Source organism: Talpa europaea, assembly GCF_964194135.1.
Source record: "Talpa europaea genome assembly, chromosome: 13".
NCBI classification, from domain to species: domain Eukaryota; kingdom Metazoa; phylum Chordata; class Mammalia; order Eulipotyphla; family Talpidae; genus Talpa; species Talpa europaea.
The window spans coordinates 47,640,533-47,653,661 of NC_140080.1; the positions used below are offsets into that span (position 1 = coordinate 47,640,533).

General features: G+C 36.7%; 1 protein-coding gene across 1 annotated transcript in view; it reads right to left on the reverse strand.

Moving 5' to 3' along the window:
* Positions 1-2,253: 2,253 nt before the first annotated feature.
* CEP192 (centrosomal protein 192) overlaps positions 2,254-13,129 on the reverse strand; it is a gene marked incomplete at its 5' end in the record, with an annotated part of 111,523 nt that continues 100,647 nt past the window's right edge. Inside the window, 5 exons of the mRNA XM_084252672.1 lie at positions 2,254-2,444; positions 9,244-9,302; positions 9,764-9,890; positions 10,986-11,107; positions 11,564-11,683. Of these exons, the coding sequence (XP_084108798.1) occupies positions 2,306-2,444; positions 9,244-9,302; positions 9,764-9,890; positions 10,986-11,107; positions 11,564-11,683 (567 nt within the window). The 3' untranslated portion in view covers positions 2,254-2,305. The remainder of the gene's footprint in view (positions 2,445-9,243; positions 9,303-9,763; positions 9,891-10,985; positions 11,108-11,563; positions 11,684-13,129) is intronic.

Sequence of the window (13,129 nt, forward strand, 5' to 3'; positions counted from 1 at the left end):
ATTGATACGATTTTTATCTTTGTATTGATGTGAATTATTGATTTTCAGATGTTAAACTATCCTTGTGTTCCTGATATGAATCCTACTTGTTCATGGTGTTAGATCCTTTAAAATGCATTGTTAGATTTGGTTCACTAGGGTTTTATTCAGGATTTTTGTGGCTGTGTTCATTAGGGAGATAGAAGCACATCACTGGATCAAGAAGACGTGCTATATATACACAATGGAGTACTATTCAGCAATCAAAAAAGATCAACTCATGCCATTCACAGCAACATAGATGGAGCTGGAAGGGATTATGCTCAGTGAAATAAGCCAGAAGGAAAAAAGAAAAATATCAGATAGTTTCACTTATAGGAGGAATATAGGGGAACCAAATAAAGGATCAGGGGAAGAATACAAAAATAAAAACAAAAGGAAATAGGCAACTATAAATCAAACATTCTGCAGGGGAGGGAGGGAGAGGGATCAAAACAAGGGTGAGAAGAGCACAAAGGACTATGGTGATGATGCATGGGTGAATTGGTGGTGGAAATTCTATGGGGACTACACCTGAGAAAAGAAACATTGTTTTAAAAAAAAGAACAATGATGTAAAATATATATTTTATAAAATATTAAAAAAAAAATTTGTGCACCGTAGGTCAACAGTACTTCACCACTGAGGTTTCAGAGGTAGACAAGCCCAGCCAGTCCTATCCCTGTGTCAGGTTGAAAGTATGCAATCCAACAGATATTGTCCAGCCTGATGGCCCAACTTCCCTGAGGACCTGAAAGACAGGTGGAAATATCCTCCTGAGGGGCCCTGTGAAAGATGTTGAAAGACCAACTCCTGGGTAATGGAGATGCCTGAGGAAGAGCCTGTGAGGGGAACCAGACTAGAGATGGCAGATCAGAGCATGGTTCCTGCATTAGGACAAACTGGACTCTGGGTAGTTCAATAAAAACAATTCCAAAGAAGTTGTGAGTTGAAAGTAAGCGTAATACTACTAGAGGTGACCCTCATGGAAATAGCAAAGTCAGTTGCCTGGTGCCCTCCCCACCACATCCTCTCTTGATGCATCTGGAGGATGACTTCCATGCCCTGCATCAAAGCTTTCAGGAACCAAATGCCAAGTACAGCAAAGTAGAAAAGCTTGCATTAGCTCATGCTGATTCTATAGAAGGGCAGCTCTGTGGGTCAACCAAAATATGAGAATCTGAGTCAAGCAGTGGAGGGCTTCTTGCATCTGAAAGTCTTATCAAGAAGGAAGTTCACATTTATGAGAAAACAGCCCAGAAATGTGCCCCACATGAAAAAGTGTATTGTATGTATAAAATCATCCCTTCCTCAGTTTAAATGAAGACTAAAAACAGATGCCCTCTTACTCAGTCTCATTTCTAGACTTATTAAGTCAGCAATGATGAGGCACATTAATCACCACTGAATTCTACAAAATTCAGGTCTTCCCTGTTTGACAATCAGGACTATGTCAAATGTGTTGACTTAGTTGGGACCTGAAGGTTTGTGATCTCAGGGCTGTTTAACAAGCAATGTAATAAAACTTTTAAAAAGAGGACATATACCAAGATTACTTTTCCCCTAATTACTTCAAGAACAGTTTCTATTATTTGCAACAGGGCACTCAAAATAGAAAAACCAAGGCTTGGATTCCTGTCCCAACACTTACGTGTTGTGTGACATTTAGCTGGTATTAACCTGCTTATTCATCTATACTAAACCAGGCCAGGCCAGGCCAGGCCAGTCCGTCCACAGGCTCAGCCCCACCTGCAGCCTGCAATCACCTTGCCTGTCTGTCCCCAGATGCTGCTATGGATGCCTGAAGGATGCAGCAGGAGAAACTGTCCCTTCTTTGGCTCTGACCTCCCCACCAAGGGCCTATCTCCGGACCCTTGTTGAATAAAAAAGGAAAATCATAGAACAGACCCAGTAGCTTAGAAATATTCAGCAGAATAAAGTGATATTCTGAGTTCTGCAAGACATTAAAAGGACAAGTTCAGTGGAAACTAAGTTTATTTTTTAGTAAGCCACATTAAAATATACATCATAGTTATTTAAAATATCATAATCAATGTAAAAATAGAGCTCTCTTCTCCCCTATAAAAGTTAATCACAATACTGTAGGCTAGATACATGATATTTCCAGTCAGGTCCCTCAGTGTTAACTGCTCAAAACGAAAACAAATCTAGTTATACATATCCAACTTATAGTACAAAATATATACAAAAGCATAATTGTAGTGTGGACAAATAAAGTTACCAAAATATAGCTAATGCAATTTACTTTACAGAATATGTATTCAAGTTAATTTTTTTCAAGAGCTTCCCCCCTTAGTTGAATAGCAACACTTTTGCCTTCATCTGTCTGAATGACAAGTAAAGCTTCAAATTTGCCCGCTGACTTTGGTCTGAACTGCACAGGCATGTTGATGTAATGTTGAGCTCTGTAAAGAGAAGAGATATCAGCAGCGTGGTCTACAGTAACAAATGAATCTCCTGCCACAAGTAATTTATGAAACCTTAATTAAAAATCCTGGAAGCTCTTTCAGATTATATTGAGGTGGATAATGAGGGGGCTCTGTTTAAAAGTAGAATGTTAACAAGTTTTTGTTTATAAAACGTTAAGTCCCAAGAACTTCAAAGATACCTTTACTCCCATGGTGAATGAGAGGGCAGACACTTGAACATAGCCTGTGTGAGGTTATCAACTCAGTCAATCAAATAAGTAAAAATTGGTATCTTTTAGATTTTCCTTAGAAGGAAGGTATTTTCTCTCTTAGTCTTATCTCAGAGCTACATTTTTTTTATATTTTTGTATTTTATATAATTCTTGTATCATTTTTCATTTTTGCACAATGTATGCGTTTTCATTTTGGTTATATTGCCCATACAGTTCCTACCCCCCTTATTTTCACCCTAATCCCTCCTCTCCTACCCACCCCCATTCCCGGCCCCCAGTATGTCTCTAGTTTATAGTTGCTTGTTGATTTTGATTTTTTCTTTATTATAATTAGAGTGACATGTTTTAAAGTTCAAGAATCAAACGTGACATACTGACAAAACTAAACCAAAACAATCTCTAGAAAGGTGCAACTGCAGAACTGAGGATACTAAAGGGGAATACAAAAGGGGACAGGAACAAAGGTTGGAGGGGCCCAGGTCTAAGGTAAAGGACTGTGGGGGGTGCTTTAGGGTGGATGTGGTTTGGTGACATACAACTGAGGGGTGTGAACCTACTCCCCTAAATCATATACTGTGTTGTAAGCAAATGTTACTTCAAAGGGAGAGTTCAGCACTCAGAACTGATACATGCTTTCCTTTTGTTATTTCCTGCTGTTTGTGCACAACAGCACAATGGGCTAGAAATTCAGAAAACAGTTTTAAGTGTTTTAAAGGCTTTCCTGGATATAACTGATAATACATAATATATCTTTACTTAAAAGTCTGGGTTATTTTCCTCAAATGCATTATAACTTACTTCCCCATGTCAAAACTAAAATGTGTTTTTTAAAAAAAGGGCATGCAGTCCATGGAATTGAGGCACAATTTTCTCTTTCATGTTAGTTTTTCAATACTCAGAATAAAGTAGTATGATTGTCAACATAAGTTTATAATTTATGAATAACTAAAATAAAATATTCCAAAAGAAATCTCTGGAAGATTCCATTATTAACAAATTTCAAATGGAAGACAGTACTGGTTCATGCTCAACGAAGGAAGGGATTTTTTAAGAAGTATTATGATAAAGATTTTATCCTTTGCTTTATTTACAGGTACTGTGAATAAACTGGAACATAATTTAGAAAAACCCTTAAGTCTAACATGACTATAGAATACTGCCAGTAAGATAGATGTCATAGTACCTTGCACAATTATTAGGAACCGCTTTATCTTTTTCTATGCACACATGCACACACACGAAAAAAGGAAAAGAGAAAGTATGCGGAACCCAACAGAGGTCTAGTTCAAAACTTTTGCTAATCTTACAGCAAAAACATTAGAGAACAAACATGAATTAGCAGTCCAGAGGCTGTTATAGAAGTGCATTCTAAACCACCTCATTTACTACCTGCCCCATTTTCATTTAAATGGCTTATTAGAACACACAAACTAAACCATTGATGTTTTTTAATTTAAAAGGAATATAAAGGGGCCTCCCCGGTGGCGCAGCGGTTGAGCGCTGGGTTGCGAAGCTGCCCGCAGCCTCTGCAGCACCGGTTCGATCCCCAGCTGCTCCCCGGCCACTGGAGGAGGGTCCCACATGGCGCGCAGACCTCTCCTGCCGCCCGCTGCTCCCCTCAGCAGTGTACTTCGGTCCTTCTGCCTGCTCTGTTCCCCGCTCTGGCTCTGGTGAATTCTCTCACCCTCCCGCGCTTCTGACTGTATCCAGTGCTTGTATAAATAAATAAAAATAAATCTTAAAATAAATAAATAAAAGGAATATAAAAACCCAGCACATTAATACAGCCAAGGTGTCATCTTCAAAGAAATAATACATTCCTGCTTTTCAGTGATAGTGTCATGGTCCTTGGCTGTGACTTTGGTACGAAATGTCCAGAGAAATCCCACCTTTACAAAAAACCATTATCAATGTTTCCTTTTCTCTATTACCTCCTTTGTAATCTATCACTTTCACTGAAACAAACATCTCCAACATACATTCATGCTCAAACACATATACACTAGGCCACCCTCTTAACTTCTGGAGGGAATGCTGCCCATTTATATTGTTGTGTATGCCAGTGTGAGGAATTACTATAAGCAGCCCTGCAAGGGGCCTTACCAGCCTTGGTAAAGGTCCATATTAGCAAGATGATTATTACCTCACGTATCCCACAGACAATAAAGTCATGTTGTTACTCTGGAAGTGTCAGAGAGTGGGTAGCACTCTAATGAACAAATGTGGCTAATGAATGGCTGGCAACTGCTTCTCCTGATTATCAAGAGAATCTGTTCTACCTGTCAAAGCAAGCTAACTATTCCTCTCAAGCAGCAATTATATTTTATAAACTCTTGTCCAAAGTCAAAATGTCTAATATTTGGAACAAATACATTAGAACACTTTAATAAGAACAAACACCCTCCACTATCTCAGTGTAAATATTCTCAAGTGAGACAGTGTAGCAAAATCCTGTTTCTTCTCCAAAGTTGAAAGAAGTCATTCTTACATGAAAAGAAACCAGCTTTTATCCTGTTAAGTAAAACTTAAACCTATGGATGTATCATAAAAGTTTCCCATGATCTTAATTTTTACTTTATTATAATCAGTATTTTTCCTGGTCCCTTATTTAGGTTTTCTAAATTCCTGCTATGAGTGAGACCATCCAGTATTTTTCTTTTTCTTTCTGGCTTTTTTTCGCTGAGCGTGATCCCTTCTAGCTCCATCCATGTTGCTGCAAATTGTATGAGTTTATCTTTTTTGATAGCTGAGTAATATTCCATTGTGTGTATGTACCAGAGACACACTATGGGGGGATGGGGAGGGGAAGGGAGTAGGATCAAAACAAGGGGGATGGGAATTGTATGGGGGCCAGAACCAAGATGAAAATGCATACATTGTGCAAAAACGAAAAATTATGTAAAAAATATATAAAATAAAAAAAATTAATTAAAAAATAAAAATGAAGGAAAAAAAAAGTTTCCCATGATCGAGCATTTATTTCATTAAGTCAAATAGTGCTTTACGGGTCTCACTCATAGCAGGAATTTAGAAAACCTAAATAAGGGACCAGGAAAAAGACTAACTATAACAAAGAAAAAGTCAAAATCAACAAGCAACTATAAACCAGAGGCCGGGGGTAGGGGGGAGTGGGGGGGAGGGGGGTTGGGTTGGCAGGGAGAAGGAGGATTAGGGTCAAAATGAGGGGGGTGCAATTGTATGGGGACTATAACCAAAATGAAAATGCATACATTGTGCAAAAATGAAAACTGATATGAGAATTATGTAAAATAAAATATTAAAAAAATAGTGCTTTACACAGGTGATTTTCTAATTCATATTTTATTAAGTTTATACTGGAGCTGTTGCTATTAAATTTGATGTTAGAATTTGTTACATTACACATTTACCTCACACTCCATAATAGTAAATATGAATGCTTTCTGGAAGCTCATCATGATCAAGTACCAAAGTATGGATCAGTGATGCTAAGTACTTAAGTACATGGTAAAGTATGTCAGTATCTGCCACTATATAATATCAAATTAATCTTCAAAGCATAAAAATTAAAAAATAAATGAAATTAATAATATGGTCAAATCTTGTGATATTAAACTGGTTGCTTATGTAAACTGTCCAATTTTTGCTTAAAAATATTTTTTCTGGCTTCTGTTCTTTTAGATACCATTAACATGCTCTAGACTACATAGAAAAGCATGCTCCATTTTGACAGCTTAAACATTTCTAGCACTGGAATCAAATCAATAAGTTTAACTCTATAAGATTCTACTTTTAAATAGCTGACAATGAACACATATATTTCAAAATTGGTCTCCAGGAAAAAAGGTGGAAGCTAAGCAAAATGCCATGTCATTTATAAACACTGAATTTCTCACTTAAACTGTTTTACGCAACATTTCCCATAATGTATGTGATAATTCAGGAAGAAAAGGAGGAGAAGAAAGAATAGTTAGGAGTAGCTGGTGCTACTCAACTACTCTCAATTCAGGTAGGTTCACAGAAGGAATAATGCTATAATATTGTTTAAAAAAAATTAAATGATGAAAAAAGAGATGCTAATTGCCAAAATTATATTTCAATTAAGGTACTGTCAGCATTCTGTGAATATACAGTACCTCAATATCAACTACATTATACCACCCCAAATTCCTCTTAGATCTCTTTCATGCAATTGGTCTTGTTCCTTCTTTCCACAATAGGAACAGACTCTGCTGCTTGTAATGCTATCATAATGGAACAGGTAAGGTTCTTTTTCTGCAAAAGCTCAAGGTAGATGAGTTGGTTTAGAAATTTCAGCTGAAATAGAACTTTTAAAAAATCTGTGAAAGCAAATTAAAGGATATCATCAAGGAGACTGCATGAATTTAGTAACGAAAGTTGGAAAACGAATGTTTTAACAGCAGCAAGTTTTCAGTGCACCATCCTCTTGCCATAAGATGGGAAGCAGTGATACAAAGCTGAACAATTTAACAAGCTATTTTAAATTACTCTTTACCAAAGTACAGATGAATCGTATGTAAACACTGTTTCAAAAAATTTTGATACCTGTTTCTTTAAGGGGGGTGAGAATCTGTAAGATTTCTTGAAACTTTTTTTTTTAAATCATTTTTTAGAGCTCCTTGACACATAAACCCTTCCAGAAAAGAAAAGCCTTTTGCAGTAACTTATGACAAGTGTGTATGCTAATTTACACAGAAGTATACCCCTTGATCTACTTCATATTTGAAGATAAACACCTGCAAAAAAAAGCTGGTAAGATCTGGAATGTGACCTGGGTAGAGAATAAATGGGATGCAGAATTAACAGTACAGTTTACAATAAAGTTTGAAATCAGGTAACAGTATTGAGGATAATTTATTCAGTATCTATTATCAGTGAGTAGCTATTATCACTAAAAACTACAATTGGAAATTTAAAGGATTTATAAAGAAATGAATTTCTAGTGCAGTTCTGCCACTTTGTGTTTATTAGCAGTAATTACCAATGTTTGAGTACTCACAGTACCAGTCTGACTTCTATTGGGACAGGCATTCACTATCCTGAGATGCACAGCCTGCTGGGAGATAGGCACTCAGAACAAAGAAGCTGGAAAAACTGGATTTGTAGTTCTTTAACCTTAGGTCTTTCTCTCCTATATAGTTGTTAAAGGGATTAAGTGGGGGAAAAATCAGTGCAAACCCTTGATGTGCAATCAAAATCTGTGGTGTTAGTATTACAGGATCCTGCCAGTAAGGATAAACTAAAGGGAAGGCTCAATTATGCTGAGGCTGCTACCGTCTGCTGAGGGCTTTCCATGACTGCATCAGCATCTGCACATCTTCCTGTTTCTCTACAACTCCATGCTGTCGGGAGCATCATCACCATCTCTTACAGATGAAGAAACTGAGGCTTTGGGAGACTGACAGTAACTTTTAGATATATTCATTATTGACTTTACCTAGATATATTCACCATTGAATTAGCAGAGTTCCGTATCTTCATGTCAGTCTCCTTAGAGGCAAAGATAGAGCTTAATTCCTTTATTTTTATTTTATTTTTTTTTACATAGAAGAACTGGGGTATAGGCCAGAGGTGCATGGGTGTAAGAGGATCACCAGACAGAGTGGGGAGCAGAACAGGCAGATTTACTTAAGCACACTGCTGAGGGAAGAAGCATGCGAGACAGGAAAGGTCTGCTGTGCCATAATGTGGGTTAGCTCCGTGGCTGGGATTGAACTCAGGCCACAGTGGTGATAATGCTGAGATTCATCCCTTAGGTCACCAGGATGGCCTATAGTTCAGATGGGGGAGAAGTGGTGGGAGATGAAAGATTCTGGAGGACAGCACTCGTGAAAGACAGTCCTAGAATAAGTGCAGAGTGCTGCAAATTCTCACAGAAAGTAGCATTTCTGAAATAGCCACTGAATGCTAAAATTAAAGATTTTATAACTATTAAGCGGAAAGATTTAAAGATAAAATTATTCTTCTGTATTAAGTCTAATAGAATCTTCCTGTTGAAATTCTAAATATCAGTGAAAATCCAGTTTGCAATTTTAATTTAAATATACATCACAGGAAAAAGGAAATTAGCAAAAAAGAGGTCAAGAGAATGAGGTCTTGATTTAATATAGGATACTTGAAGAACGACAACTTGAAAAATACCATAATGTAAATTTTCCCAACTTGGGCAGGTTTTCGTACCAATTAGTGAAACTTTAAATCCTTCATTCTCAGCACAATAAAGATAACACTTGGGGCAGAATTACTCTAAAGTTAATCATCAGATAATTAAGACACTATGTACTTTTGGACTGGCAAAATATTGACAATCACACGCTAGATTCAACACACTACTCAAAGCTGCTACACTGTAAAGCAGCCCTTTGAGCATCAAGAATGTATTCTCTGCAGGCTCCTTATTGCTGAAGACCCACAAGCATGTACATGCCCACGGTATTGGTGACAAAGAAGAGAGGCTGCAATAGATGAAGATCTCACCAGATCTAAATCCCCAAGAAAGTCTACTGTCCTGAAAACAAAGTCCTGTACTAGGATAAGAATGTACTGACTTACGATAAACTCACCTCAACGAATATTTTGAATGTTTGACGTAGAAAGGCTCTCTGGGACTTAAAAACTTCAGCTGGAATTTAATATGAAATACTTTATGAAGTCATTCAAGTTAGATTATTTGAGCATGCAAAAATTATATGATGCATTTAATTAAAGATACATTTTACAAATATAAGTATATTCACAAAATTAGGTTAAGGCAATAAGTGCTCATGTGATCAAAACACATTTAAGGGGATCTTAACATGAGTCTGCTCTAGCTTTGACTAGAGTAAATGTTACCCAGAAATCTCAGTGTAACAAGAGAAAAATTTTAAAAAAATCCCAAAACTATGAAAACAAATACTAAGTATTTTTGATTTTCAGATAAAGGGTTTGCCATGAGCTTCCTTTCATATACAATATTAAAGGTAATTTAAAAAATAGCTCATTATTACAAAATATAACCTACAAATGCATGTTTCTATTGGAAATTGTTTACCAAACAGTACATTTACTTTTCCAAAACCAACAACAGCATATCCAACTTACCGAGTGTGTAATAAAGGAATTATTTCGCAAATTCACTTTTAATGTCCTTGATTCCCCAACTCTAGTCGGCAGAAACTGATACATATCTTCTGGGGCATAAACGCCGCGATGAGTCAAGTCAAGCTGCCTGCTTTGGAAATTGGTTTAAAAATAAGCTATTTTTATATATTAAGTTATGAAGTGTTGCTTAAATTTTTATTTTCTCTCACATCTTAGTTTAACAAACTGACATCTGGAGGACTCTCATGAAGGTGCTGGGGGGCTGCTCTACCAGACAGATACCACCTTTGCCCCTTTCATCCTAGTGTTGTCCATTGGACAGTCTTCATTCTCATAGGGATATGGAGTAATCTGAGAGCGTAACAGAGCTTTGTTTTGCTTGCATTTGATAGTGGTGACCACTTCTTCTTGCCTTGGCTTCCTGGGTCCACAGTTGACTTTTATTTTTCCTCAGTCTTTGTAGCTCACCTCCAAACCCTCACCTCTAGGGTTGTAGTCCCTAGGCTTGGTCCTGGACATCACTAACTGCTCACCCACACTATTCCTAGGTCAGTCATTTTGGGTGATTCAGTGACCTCACACCAATGTGACCCCAGATTTGTATCTTAGCTCAGGCTTTGAGACATACCTATGCATTCAATCATCACACAATTTACCTTCTCCAGGCTGTCTAAATACATCTCCACATGCACACATACAAACTAAACTTGGGACACTTCCCTTCAAATATGACCTCCACTTGTATTTCCCATATCTGGAAATGGTTTCTGAAAGCCACCCTTCACCCTCACACCCACTCCTTTACCTAATCGATTACATCACTGAGGCCTTCAAATTTCCTTTCTAAATACTTCTCAAATTTGTTCATTTCTCTTCACCTGCCTTGACAGCACATTAGAACAAACTATAAGTATACTCAACACTATGAATAAGTCCCAAAAAACATGTTGTTAAGTGAAAGAACCAGATACAAAGAGTACATATGTAAATGAAATTCAAGCACAATAACCTACAGTGAAGATCAAAGCAGAACAAATCTTGGGATGGGGGTGATGGTGGGGGCTGACTGTAACGGGAAAACATCGGCACTTTCCAGGATGAAGTATATTCTCTATCTTGACTGAAGTGGTAACACATGCAATCTCATAAGTAAAGTCACTGAACATTTTACCTCGGTAATTACAGTACTGAAAAAAAATTCATAATGACAAAAACAACATACCCAGGCATGAGAGCAGAAGCTTCTGATATAGCTCGATTTTGAGGCTTAACTATATTATTAATTTTAATTAGAGTATTTGTGAAAATAGATGAATTTTCAGGTTCATTTTTTGATCTGACACTCTGTATTAAAAAAACAAAGGGTGAGGAAGGAGAAATAAATACTCTAGGAATATACGACCATTTACCTATTCAAATTTACAATTTCCTTTGTGACTTTTAACAATTCCCCAAATCACAGAAGATTTGTTAAATCACAGAAGATTTAACAATTCCCCAAATCACAGTCCTATCCTTTGTACTACTCAGTTTCTTACACACACACACACACACACACACACACACACACACACACACACACACACACAGTTAAGTCAAACATAGACTTTGGACAGCCAAATCTAGACCTCAAACATGCCCATCAATGAAGATGAGTGAGAAAATTAAAATTATAGGTCTGCACAACAAAATTAATGAAACTAGGAAAATAGTCTCCATTTTCAAGCTAATTTGTCATGTCAGTTTCACTTAGTGTTTATTATATACACACAATTTACTTAAAGTCAGCGTATTACTCACTTGTCCAGAGAGTTGAAACCTTAAGGTGTGTTTCAAGTGAGGCTCTTTAAGGTGATGACATTCAACATCCCAAAACTGGGCATAATCCCCTCTATCCCTAGGCAAAAATGTGATGGAGACCTACAAACACCACATCCAGGAGATAAATTTAGACACTGAAACTTACATAATTCAATTAAATTTCTAATTTAAAGTGCTGGTATAAAAAAACTATAGGGAAAAATGTTTTTGCACTGGCTAGTTTTCCACTAACTGAAAAGAATTTAATTCTATAGGGTTACTATACCAAATCCAAAATGTCTTTCTTTACAGTTTTATATTACATAAAATGTAAATATTTTTTAAAATTTATCAAAAAATGCTAAAGCTGCCAAGTACAAGATCTAAATGAGACAGGTCCCATCCCAGAAATACAATTCAATCTTTCATTGCAATGCTATGGAACCCTCTGCTGGCCAAATGGTGAAGCACTAAGCCTAGCACATACACTGACTGGAGAAGGCTGAGAGGATATACAGAAAGTGTGAAGGAAGGGGTGGGTGTGCAGTGAGAGGCAGAAAAAATAAGTACCATTTGCTATATAATAATAGCTCCAGTTAACTTCAGAATGTTGTCAGAATAGGAATGGTTACAATAATGATAAAGCGCAATGTTTAAAAATAGAATTTTATAAAGGTTACCAGCACTGAGAGTTTTCAATATTAAAAATACTATTAGATAGGTTAACAAGTATCTCTGAGTCTGAACATAAGTCACTTAACTATTTTATTGTTAATTTCTGTCAATACACAGCACAGGAAACAAAGTGGACTGCATGCCTGAGAGCATGGCGGCAAAGGGAGGCTACTGATGGAGGAAATGAGGTGACGAAGATTAGAGAGTGACACGTATAGATCATTAAGTGGCAGACGATTAAGGAAGAAAATTAACCATTTCTTAAATGGTGAAAAAATACAAGTGGATCTGGAACCACTAGGGTTACAGTACCAGGTATTTTATAAATAAAATTCATACCTCCTTCCAATACCAGAAAATAAAGAGGAGGGAAGAAAATATTGCTGGAAGTTATACCCCAGGAACATATGGGAACTTTAACTTTCACTAGTTCATTTACACCCATATCAAAACCAATGTTTTAAAAAGTGTATCTCTCTTACTTTTAGAAATAGGTTGTATCTAACTGAATTCTTTTTTTCCTCTTGGATCACTACTATATGCATCAATAATTGTGCTATTTGGTGATAATTCCCTAAATGGGTTCCCAGAAGAATATGTTTTGCCTTTTCCCCCTTAATATATATTAAGTAACCAGATCTAGAAAGTGATTTGACAATTATCTCATTTTATGAATTTTAGTTGATGGACCTTTTGGTTATTTCCACTTTTTTTAGCTATAACAGAGTTTCTATGAAAACTTAATACCAACATTTTTGTTTGGTCACCAGTTTTTAGCTTTTAAATATATAGATTGAAAAGTGAAATTACTGAGTCACATAGTAGTTCTGCCAGACTTATTGAGAAACTGTCAAACTGTTTTCCATAATGGCTACACCTTTTAACATTTCC